This window comes from Fusarium phalaenopsidis (genome assembly GCF_050370095.1).
Source record: "Fusarium phalaenopsidis strain FUZ10S chromosome Unknown contig_32296, whole genome shotgun sequence".
Classification (NCBI taxonomy): Eukaryota; Fungi; Ascomycota; class Sordariomycetes; order Hypocreales; family Nectriaceae; genus Fusarium; species Fusarium phalaenopsidis.
This window is the reverse complement of record NW_028145408.1, coordinates 1,856,000-1,873,700: the sequence shown is the minus strand read 5'-3', so window position 1 is coordinate 1,873,700 and position 17,701 is coordinate 1,856,000. Positions and strand designations below refer to the sequence as shown.

General features: G+C 52.7%; 4 protein-coding genes across 4 annotated transcripts; 3 read left to right on the top strand and 1 right to left on the bottom strand.

Moving 5' to 3' along the window:
- Positions 1–4,223: 4,223 nt before the first annotated feature.
- LRP88_06147 (uncharacterized protein) lies at positions 4,224–4,736 on the top strand (the record flags this gene model as incomplete). Its single annotated transcript, XM_083242687.1, has 1 exon — positions 4,224–4,736. The coding sequence occupies one exon, from the start codon at positions 4,224–4,226 to the stop codon at positions 4,734–4,736; it is 513 nt and encodes a 170-aa protein (XP_083101623.1).
- A 1,957-nt stretch (positions 4,737–6,693) lies between these two features.
- LRP88_06146 (Vps54-like protein-domain-containing protein) lies at positions 6,694–10,160 on the bottom strand (the record flags this gene model as incomplete). Its single annotated transcript, XM_083242686.1, has 4 exons — positions 6,694–6,910; positions 6,964–9,832; positions 9,886–10,016; positions 10,078–10,160. The coding sequence occupies 4 exons, from the start codon at positions 10,158–10,160 to the stop codon at positions 6,694–6,696; spliced, it is 3,300 nt and encodes a 1,099-aa protein (XP_083101622.1).
- A 576-nt stretch (positions 10,161–10,736) lies between these two features.
- Positions 10,737–13,050, top strand: LRP88_06145 (MCM DNA helicase complex subunit MCM5; the record flags this gene model as incomplete). The annotated part of the gene is made up of 4 exons (XM_083242685.1): positions 10,737–10,873; positions 10,923–11,049; positions 11,098–12,506; positions 12,558–13,050. The coding sequence occupies 4 exons, from the start codon at positions 10,737–10,739 to the stop codon at positions 13,048–13,050; spliced, it is 2,166 nt and encodes a 721-aa protein (XP_083101621.1).
- A 1,183-nt stretch (positions 13,051–14,233) lies between these two features.
- LRP88_06144 (uncharacterized protein) lies at positions 14,234–14,908 on the top strand (the record flags this gene model as incomplete). Its single annotated transcript, XM_083242684.1, has 1 exon — positions 14,234–14,908. One exon carries the CDS (start codon positions 14,234–14,236, stop codon positions 14,906–14,908), a length of 675 nt encoding a protein of 224 aa, XP_083101620.1.
- Positions 14,909–17,701: the final 2,793 nt, after the last annotated feature.

The window sequence follows — 17,701 nt, the reverse complement described above, 5'->3', positions numbered from 1 at the left end:
TACCTCAAGGAATCAAGTCGAATCCCATCATCGCCCCCTCGGTCGTCACTCCCTCGGACGTAAGGATAACGCTTGGAGATCGTCGACTCTGGTTTGCCTTCGAATGAGACCATCGTGATTGCCGACCACCACTTCTATCGGAGATGCCGGAGAGCCCATTACCATCTTCAGGCCCAGCTCGATGCAGTAGAGATGGACTTGTCGACGCCAGCCAAGACCATCACACCCAGTTGCCAATCAACCGCTCTCAATCCGACTACCGTAACGATTGGGACCACCCAGTGTGACGAACTTCTGTCAACTGCTCGCCTGGATTGAGGGAATTTGTTCATCCCGCTCTCACTACTTGCTTGGCCGTGAACCTTGTTCTGCGAACTTGGGGGCGATGGAAGGGGAGACATGTCCGCTGACGGCGTGTGGGCAACCGACCTCGGAGTGGAGCCGTGTTCGGTGACGGGATCAGACAGAGCGCATCCCGTCACAAGAGAGACCGAACAGCCAGGTCCGCCGCCCTACCGGCCCCCCGAACCTGCGGGCTTTTCTCCATCAACCGCCTGTCATTGGAGGCACTCAGCTGCCAACGCACAGCGTACCTGAATAACCAGGCACAAGAGTTGGACAGAAGCAACGAGCGTCTAAACCAAGTCCTTCGAGTGTGGGACTCTTGGATGGAACTCCGAGTTATCTCTTGCCACACAGGTTCGGCTCGCTGGCAATTGACTCTGCTCAAGATGAAAATTTTCACTCGGATGACCAGCCAAAGTGGACTACCTAGACAAGCTGGACATCAAGCCCTGGATCTACAACGCATGGCGTTCTGCCACCCCAAGTGAATGCTGGCAACCGGCTACAGCCTGCAGAAGACTCGTTGGCAACCAAAGCACAGAGACGACTACCTATCCAGCTGACCAGGCCTTCATCCCACTTCCCGAGGGGCCACGCGCACACATGATGACTCGCAATTACAATAAAAAGCTTCTTGCTGAAACAGTCCAGCAAAACTAGGCTATCCGGCTCTGAAGCCGGGTCTGCTTTCATGAGGCCACCAGGTAAGCTATTGACAAGGTGTCAAAGAGAAACTAGAAGGTCCAGACCGGAATCAAGGCAGCTTTGCATAAGCCTGCCCAGGGCAGTGATCGGCGAGTCAACAACAAGGCAACTCGCGGAGAAGGTCAGGCTGAATGAGGGCATCGCCTACGCGAACCAATTGTCACATAGGAACATGACGGCAAGACCAAGACGGACCACCTGCAGGCTGCAGAACGGAGGGCTTTTGGGGGCAAAGTGGAGGATTCGCGAACGCTGCTAGAGCCACGCGGCCAGCGCACCGTCCAGGACAGTTTCATACTGTGCCGGACAGGCCTGACCACGGCGAGGGAGGAAAGACGGCTCTTACACCCAAAGGAGGGAACGGTTCCCACTCCGTTATGGTCGAGCGTGGATCCGCTGCTCTCTAGTGTGGACGCCTGAGGCATGGAAACGGACTTTCTAACCCAACCTCGCGTAGTAACGCGTCGTCTCGTCGGCCGCACGATTTCGCAATTGCTAAGGGCTCATCGTCAATGCGCCAGGCCCTCACGACGACCTAGCGACCAGCTCTGGGAGAATTCTCGGCACGGACAGAGTTTTCGCGCAGCCCCCCACAGGACAGCTCACTAAGTTTTCGTACCTCATCCCCGGTGCTTCCCCGGTAGCCAGGAGTCTGATCGCAAATCGCAAGGATGAGAACTTCTGGGAAGGCGGATTTGGCTTCTCATTGGCAAAGCGGCAGCTCCCCGTGGCTTCCGCTAAGATCCCAACGGGTAGGCAAGGGGTGGGAGTGGTAGCATTGGAGCGAGGATTGCGGAATTGATCGCCAGGCACAGCAGGCGGTGGAAAAGCTTGCTTGCTGGCCACGGCCACGCTTGTCGTTGCTTATCTGGCAGCACATCGTGGCCAGGCGGGTTCAGTGTCTGAGTCGGCCATCAACTCGCCAACGCTAGTCGACTTCTCAGGCCTGATTCATGGCCTGCCACGATGACGGTCATGTGTCCACAGAGCGGAAATGTTGGAATAATTGCCGGTCGCGTGCTTTTTTGACTTCCCGGGTGGCTATGCTTAACAGAGGCATCGTTCAACGGTTGTGCGAAGTTGCTAGCGCCCGAACAGCGAAAAGTCTGATTGTGTGCGTCCTGTATCTGATCCGGTTTGGTAGGTTCGGTTCTACTCTGCGGAATCAAAAATGGACTCCAGTCGGATCTGTCTCTGATTCATTGATCCAGACCGACCTGTCTCCACGTGCCACTGGCGCAGACAGCCCTGGGAATGGCACACTCGTTGAGAAACCCAGGCGTTCAGAGTTTTCGCCGAGGTCTCAGGTCCGCCCAGAGTCACAAGCGAAGGGCATGTACAGAGTACGGCGGTGTCTAAGTGCCTGCAGGCGACCAAGCTGTTCCGGGTACGAAGCCCCAGCCCAGAGCCTGAGAAGACTGCTGCTGACGCAAACTCATCGGGCAATTACCCCTGCGGCTTGGACCCTGTGTGCCTCGTCGTCGTCTCTCCTCCCACCACTCTCGACGTCCCGCTGTCGGCTCCCCAAGAGCCTTTTCGAAACAAGCCTCTAAGGTCCGACCACATGGACGCCTGTCAGGTACCAGGCACTGGTGGCAAAGGCATAGCCAATGAGGACGCCAAGAGTGCTTGTGGCGCCAAGTCAAGATGCAGCTAGAAGAAAAAAAGAGCGATTTTGTGGGTGCCCCTTGCGGAGCTGTCGGCCGTCTAGCCCCGGAACTGAGGGAAACTGGGTCGCTAGCATGCGGCGGTTTTTCAGTGTCAGCATGTGCCAGGGGGTGAAAAGGGAAGAGTTGACGTTGTCATGTTCTTGGCCTTGAGTCGGGTCTTTGTCGAGAGGTTGGGCTCACACCGAATTCGTACGGTACGGGGCCAGGTACTCCGAGGAGAGGTGCATGGAAGGGCAGAGAGAAAGAGTTCACTGTCGGCTGGGGCAGGCTTTCACAGCTTTGTTGTGGCGTGCTGGAGCTGGTCATGGAGATGAGGTTCCATCGAACAAAGATGATTCATTCGGACAACGACGAATGAGAGGATCGAGGTTGCTTTTACTTTCACGGACGGTCGACGGGACGAGATGAAGGGGAGCCCAAAAAAAGAAGGCCTTGAAACAATGGCTCTCTCCTGTTTTCCAGGGGAGGGGGCTCACGGTCATAGGGGAACCGTTGCTTTGTTGCCGCCAGAAACAGCGTGTGAGGGCGGGCCGCGGCCGCCTACGAAAAGGCAGGTCACGGACCAGTAGGGGACACGCAAACCAACCCACTCCGCTAACAGAGCAGACACCACACCACAACGTACCACTCAAGAGATGACTGCAACGATTACAGCGTCGACAGAGATTGGATTCAGTGAGACGACACGCTGAGGGACTTCTACCTACCCGGTGCATCAGAGCTGGGCTCACTGTGCGCGCATATTGCTTGCAATGCCATGCCTGCCATGCCAGGGCAGGGCATTACTCCCCAACCATGGAGCTTATTCCAATGCTGGGCCTTGCCTCAGTCCCACTGGCGGCACGACCGGCGGCTCTAGTTGGTGGCTTACACGACGGGAGTCGTAGAGCGGCTCCACGGGCCAAGGTCCACGGTGGACGACCCTTGATCAAAGGCTTCGTCTGCAGTGCCGCCCCACCAGGCGGCGGTCCAACGTTTTCCTTGTCTTGACAAATCTGATCTCGACAGGGAGTGTGGGTGGACGACGGGATGGGATGGGTGAGGGAACAGTAGAGTCTGTGGGCCACACACACGCATCCCAGGTCTCCGGGTTCGCCTGCTCGCTCACTCCTCGTCGTGGGACCTTGTTTATAAAACGGGCCTCCCTCTCCCCTTTCCACTCCTCTGATCAGCAACCCACAGCACTGTCTTTCTGTTTCAACCTTTCTTGTCTTCGGACTATCATTCCTTGCTTACTCCAAGCTTCTCATTCCTTTTGGAAGCCGAGTTACCACAATCCCTCACAGGCATAAACTGTACGAGCTAGTTCTCGATCAACACATCATCAACTCTCAACAGCTGCAGCAACTGCACCTGAATACCAACAACAGACGTCTTGATTCGGTCCTTATCAGACACCACTGAACAACACTCTTGTCTTGACGACAATCGAGAAACTGCAACCATCTATTTATACCAATATCCTGCAACTTTAGCACCACCATACCTCAAAACACCGCCAACATGAAGTTCGCTACTGCTATCATGGCCTTTGTTGCCTCTGCTACCTACGCCGCTGCCGCCCAGGTCACCTTCAAGACTCTTGACGACAAGGTCCGCACCGTGTACTTCACTTCTGACCCCGGATATGCCAACATCGACCCCGTCGTTGTGAGCAACAAGGAGGACACCACTGTCCAGTTCCCTGACAAGTACATTGGAAACTACTGGGCCGTCGTTAAGGGTGGCAAGAACACTGGCACTGGCATGCTCGGCGAGGTGACTTTCGGCGGCTGGATGGGCAAGACCTACTTCGACGTGTCCGCCATTGTCGTCCCCGGTGACACCAACAACGTCAAGCAGATGTTCCCTGCCAAGTCCATGACCCCCGACTCTGGCTGCGAGGAGTTCCCCTGCGACAACGCCTACTACCTGCCCGACGATGAGCAGACCAAGGTGACTGACGAGACTCACCTCATCACCACCCTGGGCGCCGGCTCGGTCGAGCTGCCCGGCAACAAGACTGCTGCCCAGTAAGCGCAGTCTGTTGACCGCCTAAAAAAGACGGCTCATCTCATCACTTCTTCACTTCTCGACACCCCCCTTTTCGTTGCCGTGTTGACACGGCACTTGACGATGACACGATACGATTCTCTTTCACATACCCCCAAAAGATACCCCTCGCGATTTGACAACAAAACAAAACCGAGGTCTTTTTTCATCTGATTGCGAGGAAAACTCTGGGTTAGACATTTTGGGCGGAGCAGGCTGGCGCTTACGGATGGATGGATGGATGGGTAAAAAACTCGAGACAAGAACAGGACTGGGCGATTCTTTGTGAGAAAGCCCATCTGGAGAGCAGCATCACTCGTTCTGCGCTCTCTCACATGCACATACAAGCAACATTTTTATCACAGGCTTGACGCCTCTTGTGTCAGCAAGGGGGGTTCGAGGCTGGCACTCACTCACACAAACTTACCAAATTCTACGCACATTATTTTTACACTCACACTCGTTGGAATCCAGACCGAAGAAGGATTGGTGCTGTTTGCGATTTTTGCATTTATAACATTCTTCTGTATATATTCAGACATTGGCCGGTGAGCCAGTTTTTCGTCCAAAAAGACATATTTCTTGACATTATTGGCCCATGTACACGTGAAAGTCTGACGCCTCTGTTCTTGTTGAAACAAAAAGACCAACCGCCAAGCGCGCGCATGCATGGGTTGACGGGATTGGGCACTTGGCATGCAAGGTCAGACAAGATGAAACAGCGGGTTCTTTTTACCTTTCTTCCCACTCTTTGTGCTATTTTCTCTCTTCTCTTTCTGTCTGAGTATGCACTTCTCCTGCGGGCTGTGATCAAATGACGCTGCTGGGATAAGTTACAGGGGGTGGTTGCTATGAATGTGAACACGTCAGACGCGCATCAGAGCTTGTGTCCACCGAAGCAGCCAAGAAAGTGAGGACGTCTTGTGTTGCTGTAAATGGAAGATTGAGCGACAATTGAACGCCTCTCTTTTCGAAAAGGCTTGCAGAAGGAGAAACAAGGCCAAGCAACTTGACGCGTAAGAAACTCTATTCTTGTCAATGAGGGAAAACAGAGCCGAGGGCTGAAAGCCAAGGCTGGAAGTCATGAGTGAGACATTACGCAGCAGCCTTTTCATGAACACGGCAGTTGACATCGCGGTCTTTATTCCGGGTATCACATCACGCAAGACACGGGAATCTGTCTTGTCAAAGACGTACTTGGCTAGCCGGACTTGGCAAACCTGATTGCCAAGAACAGACGTTGAAAGAAGCGTATCGAGGGTTTGCTTCCTTCTCAAAGGATTCAAACTCTTTGTTGTTTGTTGATCCATCCCGAAGAACGGCTGGTTCTGTTTCATCCCAACCAACATCCGAACTCTCCGTTTCGAAACAAAAAAAAAAAAAAAAAAAAGAGGAGTCGAATGGATTTACACACCGCTTCCTTCCCCGTGAGGCTGAAATATCCATCCGTAGGGCGTGGCACCAACGAGGACCCTGCCGAGACAAAGACCCAGCAACACGGTTCTCGCCAAGACGGGGGAGCAAGGGTTCATCTCTAGACCCCGGGACCTGTAAATGAATGTGTTGGCAGTGAGTTGAGGATTAATTTAAACATGGCCTGAAGGATTGCTGCAGCATCAGCTGGGGAGGGGTTAAAAGAGATTAATCTTCTGACGGCAGTATGCAGTAGATGCGCTGTATGTAGGATCCCGTACCAAGCTGCAACCCGCGAATCCTCCATGATGTGATTCGATAAACAAGATGGCCGAGATGGTGTGAATCGGAATAGAAACTTCAGCCATGGATGAGAACAAAAAAAAAAAAAGGAGACGGAATTCTAATGGGTGTGAATGAATGTGTGAGGTTGTGCACACACACAAAGACCGCACTTTGCGTAACTAATCGTAACATTGGCTTCCTCCTGGAGCCCGAGATTCGGCTTCCTAGATCTTCGTCGTCGTCTCTACTTCTTTTCTTCCTCATTGTCGGGCTCCGCTGCAGGAGGTGCCTCGGCTTCCTTTGTCTCCTCCTCCTTCTCTTCCTTCTTGGCCTCTACTGGAGCTGGCTCCTCTGCCTTGACTTGTTTCGCGTTGATAATCTTCTTCAGATGTTCATCCGTCTCTCCAAATCCATCTAGCCTTCCTAGCTTAGTCGTGAGGAACTCAATGTCATGCAACATGCTGCACACTCTGTTAGTAACAAGCCTCATAAACCAATACGTAAGCCAACATACCTCTTCAAGCCAGCCTCAGTCTTGACTTCGGCGTCCTTGAGGCTTGACCCAAGCTGGTCCCTGTAGCTAGAAAACACCGGAAGCATAATCATCTGGATTGACATCTGCGGGAGATGCTTGGTCAAGACGCGGTGCAGTGTCGTCGTCTCCTTTGCCAGCGTCTCCATGTACGGATGCACCCCAGTTTTGCCTGCGTCCTTGTCCCAGTCGATCGACTTCATCGTCCGAGAGTGAATAGCTGCTCTGCCGCTCATGATCTCGACTAGTTTCTGGTAGATGCTGTCTTGGTGCTCTTGTAGGAGACGTCTAATCTTATCAAACTCGCCCATGAGATTCGACACGCTCGCCCCAGATCCTGCATGGCGCCTCACAAACTCTCGCATGTGAGGGATGAGTGTGGCTATAAAAGACAGTGCCTGAGATGCCAGTGCCAAGTGCTTGGTCGTGATGTTCTTCAATCCTGCTGATCGGGTGGCGCCAGCACCCAGAATGAGCTGTGTACATCTTGAGTTGAAGAGCTGGAGATACGCTATCAACGATGTTGCAATGTCGATCGTCATGGATGGGATCCCGCTTATTAGATGCGAGAACTTTGCAACTCCCTCGAGACATAGTATTGCCGACTTAGGAAGCATGAACGATTCCAAATCGATTGTGGCTGTCCTCGTCTTTTCCTTGCTGGTTCCATTCGTCTCGATCGCATCTTCGTCTTCTGGTGGCTCCAGCTCCGAAGCTGGTATCCAGATCTTGGTGCTGTCAGTCCATTCGGGGGGATCTTGGGTGCTGCTAGCCAGAATGATGTTGAGCAACGCCTCATTCTTCTCATTAAAGTCTTTGGCATTCCACTGATCAGATTCCATCCCTTGCGCAAGCTTCTGCATCTCTGCGTCGCGGTTCCTCTGCACAAAGTCCTTGATGTGGCCGTTAACCACAGTCTTTAAGGATGTGCCGCTGCGACCAGATATCGACTCGCACTCATTGGCAAAGTACAGGTTGAGCGTAAAGTACCGCAGGAACATTGGCAACGGCAACTGCGCCGTTTGCTCTGCTCGAACCTTCAACACCTTGACAATCTTCTCGATGGCCACATCAACAGCTTGGCCGAGTAGGTTGGCCATATCGAGACTCTTGTGCAGCTCCTCTTGTACTTCCATCGCGGCGTTGTTGAAGAAACCGCCTGGGTAGCGATCTGGCCTTGGACTTGAAATCGGCGACCTGACTGGGGGAGACCTCAAACCATCCCCTTCTGGGTTGTCAGACAGCGAGCTGGTGATCTCCAGCAAAACCTTGACCTGCGTGGTCATTCTCCTTAAAGTCTCCGTGACTCCAATGTAGATCTTGATGAGCAGCTCCTCGCCATCCTCAGCCTCCAAAGCACGAAGGTTTCGTGCCAGAATAGATGACTTCTCCTGGTTTGACAAATGACGACCTCCGCTCGCGGTAGAAACCGACATCATCGACTCGTTGTCATCATCCGTGGAGCTGGGTAGGGGTCGTCGAATCAAGTTCCGAATCTCGCGCAAGACGGCTTCTCGATATGCAATAGTCGCAGCAGCAATATGCTTCGCGCGGTGTAGGCCGAACATGTTGGGAAACAGCTCGGCCTTGGGCTCGTCGGTGCCTGTCAGATAGGTTGGGAACACTGAAGGTGATCTCGCATGGCTGCCCTTAGCTCGGTTTGCTGCGTTGCTCCATCTGAGAAGAATCTCTTGCGGAGAGACAGATTCGGAATGTCGTCGTAAGTCACGGATCAGAATGTTGGAGAAGTTGGTTTCGTATGCCTTTCCAATGCGAGATCTTAGAGTGGCCAGATCTGCGTTGACACCCTGTAGGGCTGAAGCTGATCGCAGATCCCGTAGCTGAATTTCCGGTTCGTTCACGGCAGTCGCATCTCTTTCGCCAGCGATAAGCTTCTCCAACGTGTCAATACTTGCTAGGGCCTTGTCGATCTCGCCTTCGTCAACCAAAGTCTCGCAATTTGCGACTCCATCGGCGATCTGCTTCAGCTGAAGCACAGCGTCGTTGAGCTGTCGCAAGTTCTCCTGTCTCCGTCTCTTGTGCACAATCTGCAGGCCCTTGGCTGCTATCTCTTCGTCGAGTGCCTCCAGTTCCTTTCTGAGTGTCTTGATCCGTGTGACAGATTCGGCGGCTTCCGAGTGCAGTTCCTTGAGGGACCCCAGGGCCGTGAAGAAGGTGGTGGATGCAGTAGAAATCGAATTGATGAGATGGACCTCAATAGTGTCCATATACCATGACAGCTTCTCCTGCAAGATAGCGTTGGTAGCGAGGGCTTTGCGCGGCGCAGCAGCACTTCCATTGAGTCCGCCCTTGCCATCCTCGGCGTTGGTCGGCCGAATAACCTCGGATCGCTCACTGACAACATCAAACGTTCGGGGATTCTCGAGGCGGAAGTCGTCGTCAAAGTACACGGTCGGGATGGTCGACAAAGGAGGCGGTCCTTGGGTAGCTCTTCGGACAAAGCCGGCGCTGGGTCTTCGTACTGGACTCGCGCCCTCATTCGAGTTCAGCGACGAGAGAGATGTAGTAGAGCCCTTGCGAGTCGGCCGAGACCTTGAGCTTGGTCGCAAGAATCCATCGCCTGTATCGGTTGGTGTGTCGGGTTGCCGGCCGGTTCGTTGCTGGTTTGCCTCCTCGTCGTTTTCCTTTAATCTTTGAAGTTGCTCGTAAAGGGTTCCAATCTGCGACAGATAAGGCTTGAACTCGTCCACATCGATCTTGGTGATATTCGTTAGGGCGACTGGTGGAATGTCTCTCGCTGTCGGGGGCTTGTGGGCGCTCGAGGCTGGGGCCGAAGTGTGAGGCTGAAGGCCGGTTCGTACAATGGGGGGTTGGAGAAGGGTCGAGATAGCTACTCGGGGTCAACGATTGCCAGCGAGGCATGTATTTGAGGACGGAACGAACCATTATGGCTCGATTCGTAGACCGAAGGTGCCCAACTGCTAGGGGCACTGTCCAAGGCGCCTCCTACTGAATGAATAGAGCTGGCTGTAGAGCCACGTCGTGAAGTTGGATGAGGATGCATCTGGCCATGTCTATTACTGTCACGCCCCCTTTGGTCAGCCATAATCCAGAGCGCATCCACAGGAGCTTTACCTGTGAAAGGGTAGCTCTCCCCGGCCTATCGGTGACAGCGACGAGAGGTTGTCGGCGGATTTGGCGGCGCTGGGGGAGAACATGGTGAATGAAGAAGCTCTGGAAGAGCCGACAACGGGTAGGGTTGACGGCTGATGGATGTCGCGTCCGTATTACTAGGGTATCATCGCTGAATGAAGGACATCAACTAGGTAGAAGCGAAGCGAAGCGCACGCCGACGCACGTGTAGTATCGAACAGGATGCGAAGAGAAGAGACAATTAAGAGATTGTAATCAAGAATACGCCGTCATCATCAACAGGCCTCCGAATTACCCGCTGCAGCTGTAGCCTCCCTTGTCCAGGTGGTAGACACCTTGTAAGTATGCCACGCAGCTCCCCCCCTAAACGCTACGCTTACCTGAGCAAGTATTTCCTTGGCGCTGACACGTGATGGGAGCGTTGAGCTTGTTGCGCCATTCCCAATTGGGACGCCTGCAACCACTTAAACGCGCCCTTGCGACGCGTCTCTCCTTCAGGGGGAAGTCGCGTTGGCGCGTAAATTGTGTTACCCTTCCAACTTGCGGAGTCAAGCCCCTCCAAACTCCACAAACAAGATCTCCAAACTCCCCTGTCGACTCTTGCGCTCAACAGCAACGAGAGCAGGCACTCAAAGATCACAATGGATCGCGGATCAGTCTACTCTACTCACGTCTACGAGCCGAGTTTCGGCGAGAATGGCGACACCCGGTTGCAGCTTCAGACACAGCTCGAAACCTTCATCCTAGACTTTCGGCTTGACAACAACTTTGTCTACAGGTGCGCAGCCTACTCTGCGTTACCTGCGCATGCACTTATACTTTGACAGAGATCAACTACGAGAGAATGCCTTGCTGAAGAGGTACTTTTGCGATGTCAACATCAATGATTTGATCAGCTTTAACGAAGACCTGGCACATCGTTTGGCATCTGAGCCTGCCGAGATCATCCCCTTGGTAAGGGCTGCGCAACTCGGAAACATTTCAATCTCTTACAAGATATAGTTCGAGGGTGCCCTGAAGAAGTGTACACACCGCATTGTCTTTCCCCACGAGCCCAAGGCCGAGATCCCCGAGCATCAGCTGCTTCTCCACAGCGACGCCGACAATGTGTCCATCCGAAACCTCGATTCCATGACAATTGCCCGACTGGTTCGGGTGCCGGGTATCGTCATCGGTGCTTCCGTCATGTCATCCAAGGCGACCGAACTCCAGATCAAGTGTAGGAACTGTCAACACGAGCAAACCATTCCTATCCTCGGCGGCTTCACAGGAGTTACCCTGCCCAGGCAATGTGCCCGAACCCGAATCCCCAACGATCCCACGCCAAAATGTCCATTGGATCCCTACTTTGTCGTCCACGAGAAGAGCAAGTTTGTTGATCAACAGATCATCAAGCTGCAGGAGGCCCCAGATCAAGTTCCCGTTGGTGAACTGCCACGACATGTCCTCATTTCGGCCGATAGATATCTGACGAACCGGGTCGTTCCTGGATCGAGATGTACTGTTATGGGCATCTTCTCGATTTACCAGAACAAGGCCTCTAAGAACTCGTCGACTAGCGGTGCTGTAGCTATCCGCACTCCCTATCTGCGAGCAGTTGGTCTGCAGACAGACATTGACCAATCGGCCAAGGGCAGTGCTACCTTCACCGAAGAGGAGGAACAAGAATTCTTGGAGTTGAGCAGGCGGCCAGATCTGTACAACATCATGGCTGACTGCATCGCCCCCTCCATCTACGGAAACCGAGACATCAAAAAGGCCGTCCTCTGTCTGTTGCTGGGTGGCTCCAAAAAGATTCTTCCCGACGGAATGAAGCTGAGAGGTGACATCAATGTTCTCCTCCTTGGTGACCCTGGTACTGCCAAGTCGCAGCTCCTAAAGTTTGTCGAAAAGGCATCCCCTATCTCGATTTACACGTCCGGAAAGGGTTCGTCCGCAGCTGGTCTGACAGCGTCTGTCCAGCGAGATCAATCTACCCGGGAGTTCTATCTTGAAGGTGGTGCAATGGTCTTGGCAGATGGTGGAGTCGTTTGTATCGATGAGTTCGACAAGATGAGAGATGAAGACCGAGTAGCTATCCACGAGGCCATGGAACAGCAGACCATCTCCATCGCCAAGGCCGGCATCACCACCATCCTCAACGCCCGAACTTCTGTCCTGGCTGCTGCCAACCCTATCTTTGGTCGTTACGATGACATGAAGACTCCTGGAGAAAACATCGATTTCCAGACCACCATCTTGTCCCGTTTTGACATGATCTTTATCGTCAAGGATGAGCACAGTCGTGAAAAGGATGAACGAATGGCCAAGCACGTTCTCAGCATTCAAATGGATGGCCGAGGCGCAGAGGATGTGGCTGAGTCTGAGATCCCTATTGACAAGATGCGAAGATATGTCACATACTGCAAGACGTAAGTTACCTGGTCCGCTTATCAGAGTTTGGGTTAACTAATATTATCCAGCCGATGCGCTCCTCGTCTTAGCCCCGAGGCCGCAGAGAAACTCTCATCTCACTTTGTTTCCATCCGACGTCAAGTCCATGCTGCCGAGATGGAGGCCAACACCCGCTCTTCCATCCCCATCACAGTCCGTCAGCTAGAGGCCATCGTCCGTATTACAGAGTCTCTTGCCAAGCTCACTCTCTCCCCCATCGCCACGGAGGCACATGTCGATGAGGCCATCCGTCTCTTCCTGTGCTCGACCATGGATGCCGTGAACCAGGGCAGCAACCAGGGTAGCCGCGAACTGAACGACGAGGTCAACCGTCTCGAGGCTGAGTTGAAGCGGCGGTTGCCGATTGGCTGGAGCACCAGCCTGTCAACACTTCGGAGGGAGATGGTTGAAGGCAAGGGATACAGTGAGCAAGCACTCAATCGTGCTCTGATGGTGCTGCAAAGGAGGGATACTATAATGTTTCGGAACCAGGGTGCACAAGTGTACCGCAATGGAGCATAATCTTAAGTGGCTAATGGTATAACGAGTTACTAGTCTTGATGGGCACTTGGGTCATGTTGTATGGATGATACCTAGATAGATAGGGGTAATGATTAACGATGAAGGTTGTACATATGGCTTGAGCGCATCACCTGGAAAAGTTCCCGTGTCTCCGTATGTGAATTGTCTGCCATAAGCCAAGACTACCTTGCGTACGCCCATGCGCGCACACAGGTGAAGAAATAAACGAGACAGGTAGTAAAGGAGTTTGCGTATCCTCCCCCTAAGGATAGCCATTAAGGTTTGATAGGCATATAAGATACTAAATAAAAAAGATCAAAAGTCCTGATTCCAGGAGAGAATTCTTTTAATATATTTATCTACATTTTATTCGTAGTTCTAGTAGGGTTTGCTTGTCTTTGTCGTTCTGATATCTCGTTTATTCCTTACCCCGAGTGATGCATATCGCATGTCTTCATCTTCCCTTCACGCCCGCCTGTGCGTGCTAAACACGTCGCACAATCATCATCAAACAATCTGTCATTGTATAGGCTGTTTTATATTGTGCCCGGCGGAGACGTTATTGATACCAACAAACACCAAACAACCGTCGGCGACGAAACAAGGTAAAACTCACTTCTCGCACGCTCGATCTCCTCTTGGGCGCTTCAACTCACACATCGCTCAGGATATCGACATCATGGAAGACGTACCGCCTGAAAAACATGGCCGTTCTGAGGGCCTTCAACCTGCACTTTAACACCGCTGATTTCTCGTCGTGCCGCTTCAAGATATATATATATACGCCTTGAGAGTCCTACTGCCGAGTTAACCTTCAGGCTCGTAAGCCAACTCCAGGCTATCCTGCAGAAATTTTTTCCGGAAAGTCGCTCTTCGTTGAAGTCAGATGAGGGTGTTGAAGAGGAATTTCAGGCTTTTGTCCGCAACTTTTTCCAGAACGTCGTTCTTCCTTCCAGCACGGCAGAGGACCCACGCCAGTTCATGCTTATTGCAGCTGCCGACTGTCTTACCCGTGAACTGACGAATGATGAGGTCAAGGAGTTGAGCATGTCCGAAGCTGAGATGGTTTCGCGACCATCCCGACGCCTGGCACCGCCCCGAGGCTGAGACTGCCGAGCCTCCACTCCCCGAACGCAATGATTTCGTGAGGCAGTGGAAGGCCTCTCGCGTTGAGATCCCATCGATGCACCTCGACCCGACATTCCAAATCTATCTGGTCTCCCGACCTATGGATAACGAGAACGCGGCTGAGGATACGGCAAAGGCCGTCTTGGATAGCTATCCGAGGTCTATCGGGGTTCCGCCCCCCAATGAGACAGCAAAGGCTTACTTCGATCGCTTGTTTGCTCCGGACAATCAACAGGAGGTTTTCGTCATGCAACCTGATCTGGTAATAAACCGACGCTCCTTTGGCACAGCCATCGCTGCAGCCAGCACGTTGTTCTACAACGACACGATGAGGTTCCTTCGAAGTAGTGAAGCCAACTGGCCAGCATCTCTTCAAAGCATACAGAAGTACATTCGAAACAATGCCTACCCTGACTTGCCTAGCGACAGTTGCAGCCTTGTTGTGGAATTCTCTGGCAACCAATCGAGAAAGGTAGCGACCTCTCAGGTCAACAAGATGCATAAGACCTGGATACTGGAGCATGTCGGACGCATTCTGGACTCTGGCCTTACTGGTCTCGGGGAAAACAGCGGGAAGCCAATCGACATCCTGATCATTGCGCTTTACAGGGCCCAAGTCACTGAGTTCCAAAGAGCAATCAAGTCTCTCATCGACCAGGGTCGCTTCTCAAAAGACACCTTGAACCGCCTCAAAGTCAAGACTCTTGACGGAGAGCGGCGAAGATTCTGAAGGAACGACGCACCGGTCGAGCAGAAATCCACGCCCGGGAGGGTCGAGGGCTATTTAACTGGAAGAACCTAGCCGATGCAACCGTGGTGCAGCTAAGTCTGACTGACTTGTGGCAGATTAGTCCAAAAGCAGCCAAGCAATTCAAGCATCTAAGTTCCCAAAAGACCGTTCGCCCAAAGAAAACCGCTTGCAAGAATCCCTTTGGACCCAGGGGCGTAGTGGGAGTCAGCACCGCAGAGAGAAAAATTACAAACACCAGAAGACTAGGGAGACTCCCCTCCTCAGCCAAGACCTACCGAGTGAACGCCATCATTCATTATGGTCCCGGTTATGCCAGAAAGCACGCTCAGCCTGTGTTTCTCAAGACGATGAAGCCGACATCGTCTTTGTTGACTATGTGACTGTCAGTCACCTTGGTTTCATCGCCAATTCCTTCCGTGGCACATTGGCCCTCACTCGTGCGCGCGGCATGACTATTTTGCTGCTTAATCGTGGCACCTTTGTTGGGCATGAACGCCGCGAGGAATTCATCGAGCGTTCGAACCATCTCTTCCGAATTTACAACTGGCATGAAAGTCGTCAACTCGTCCCACGCTTGTCGAGTTGCCTCAACTGTGAAATGCTTGATCACACTGTAAGCGAGTGTAAAGAACTTGTTGGCTACAGCACGGAGGGCGCCTGCGAACGCCCATCATGCGGTAAAGAAGGGCGTAATGCCGCCACTTGCCCAACCCGGAAGTGTCGTAGCTGTCATGAAGTTGGCCATAGTACCAATGAATCTAGTTACGATATCGACTGAATTATTATGAGGTTGGAGACGGGATGGCAACTGGGTAGATAGGGGTATCGGGTAACGAGACAAAGGCATGATGGAAGTTGTATATATGGCAGTGATGAGGGCTTCACCCACTTGTCATCATGTTCCCCAGGTACCACCTGTTCACAAGTTTCTAGAAGAGTAATCTTAAAGTAGGGGAGAATAATCGTGGCATTACTAGATCTCTTACACAGTCTCTTCTACTAATCCATCTAATCCTTATGATAGGACGATCGATCTGGCGATGACCTTTTGTCGTCCACGCTGGTAACTCACCAGGCAGATCCAGCCTCATGTCACCTAACCGCAGGGAGACAAAAGAGACAATGCTAGCAAACCAGAAAAGGAGGACTACGTCCTACCGTCATTGCCGCTGAAGTCCAGTCATGATACTGGCGGCAGTTTCAGCGGCTCGGCCATCCACATAGTCGCATCACTTTCTTCCGACCAAAGATGCGTATAGGATAGTAGAGTCAGTGTATCAAATATCTGCCCCCTGTATCTAAATAATGGAATGTGATGCCATCCATGTGTACCCTGGTATTGGAGTGTGTACCCCCTTTGCTGCTCTGGACGAAGATTGCGCCACTACTTCCCCCTATTCTTCAGTATGGTCCCGTACTGCGCTGCTCAGCTTCTCCAGACACAAACCACATAGAATCGACGGAAAAGATAGAAAACAGCACTCTCCAACCCCAAAAGATGCAGAGAGCTGTCTAGGATGGTTTATTGATCGGCGATAACAGATGAGAGGTGACCTACGAGTCGTGGTGGAAGATTACAAGTGTGTGCGGGATATCGGGTCAAGTTGAGGTCACTTACCTGCCTTGGTACCCAACGTTCCATCGCCAGTTGTTGGGATCCATGTAAAGTGATTCCCAGGACGTGAATAGGACCCGTAGTTCATGCCTTGATCTGAACGACTTAGATGCCAACATACTTACCGCCCTGTTTTCTGATATGCATCCTGGGTAGATGCGCGTTTATTACATTCACTGTAGCCGCCACCCATAACGCAACCGCGCGGCATTCTTTAACGCAAGAAGCCATCGACCAACACCTTAGCATGCACATGTGCGTCACCATCGTTCTGGGCTCCGGCTTGGGCCAGGATTTGGCCCCCAGAAGTAGCCTGAAGGTCCAACTTGCACTTTCTGCCCAACTATCCTGCTGGCTGAGGCTCAACTGGGGTCGAGACAACGGTCGGGAGGGCTGTGCAACGAGATGCACATCATGTGTCCGGCTTGCAGGGGCGAATGAGATGTAGCAGACTCCCTCAGATGACCTCGGCAGCAGTTACTTGGGTCCCCACAGCGCGACGCGACTTGCTTCTCGCGGGCCGTACCGTCCAAGCACAGGGCTACAACGAGGGTACATCAGGGTGACTTGGTGAGCGTCAAGAGCATGTCTTGATGATGCAGATGTCAGTCAGTGATTCATTGGACGGGAAGCCTTGTTCGCGTCGTGAGGGTGTGGGTTAGGCGATGAGAGTTGGCGATGTCCGTTGCCTTTGGTTTCACCGACTCAAGATTCGAGACTGCTCAACCACTCAGGAATGGTATCCTCAAGCAAGAGGGTGGGCTGAGCCCCTATGAGTCCCAAGACCAACAGGGCTGCCTTTATTCACCGCCCTTTGAAGAAAGAGACAGCCTCATCTCGAAGCAACTTCGACCGAGTCCAGATGATCGTCCAGGCGTAATGGCGGCGAAAAGGCATCGGCAGGAGGGCCTCAGTCGTGGCTGAGGGTGTGGGCTTTTGGAACGGGTAATTGTGTTGGCTGGTCCGGTCGCTTCGGCCATCGGAGACTCCCGCCGGGAATCAAGAACGGGTTTCTTTGCCCATGATGAAAGGAAGCTGTCTAATTTGGGAGGTTACTCGATTTGTCCGCTGTCTTTTGGTGATGCAACGGTAGGGCCAAGATAAGACTCGATAGTCTGCCTCGTGTTTGTGTGCGCAGTAGATACCCAGGTATAGAT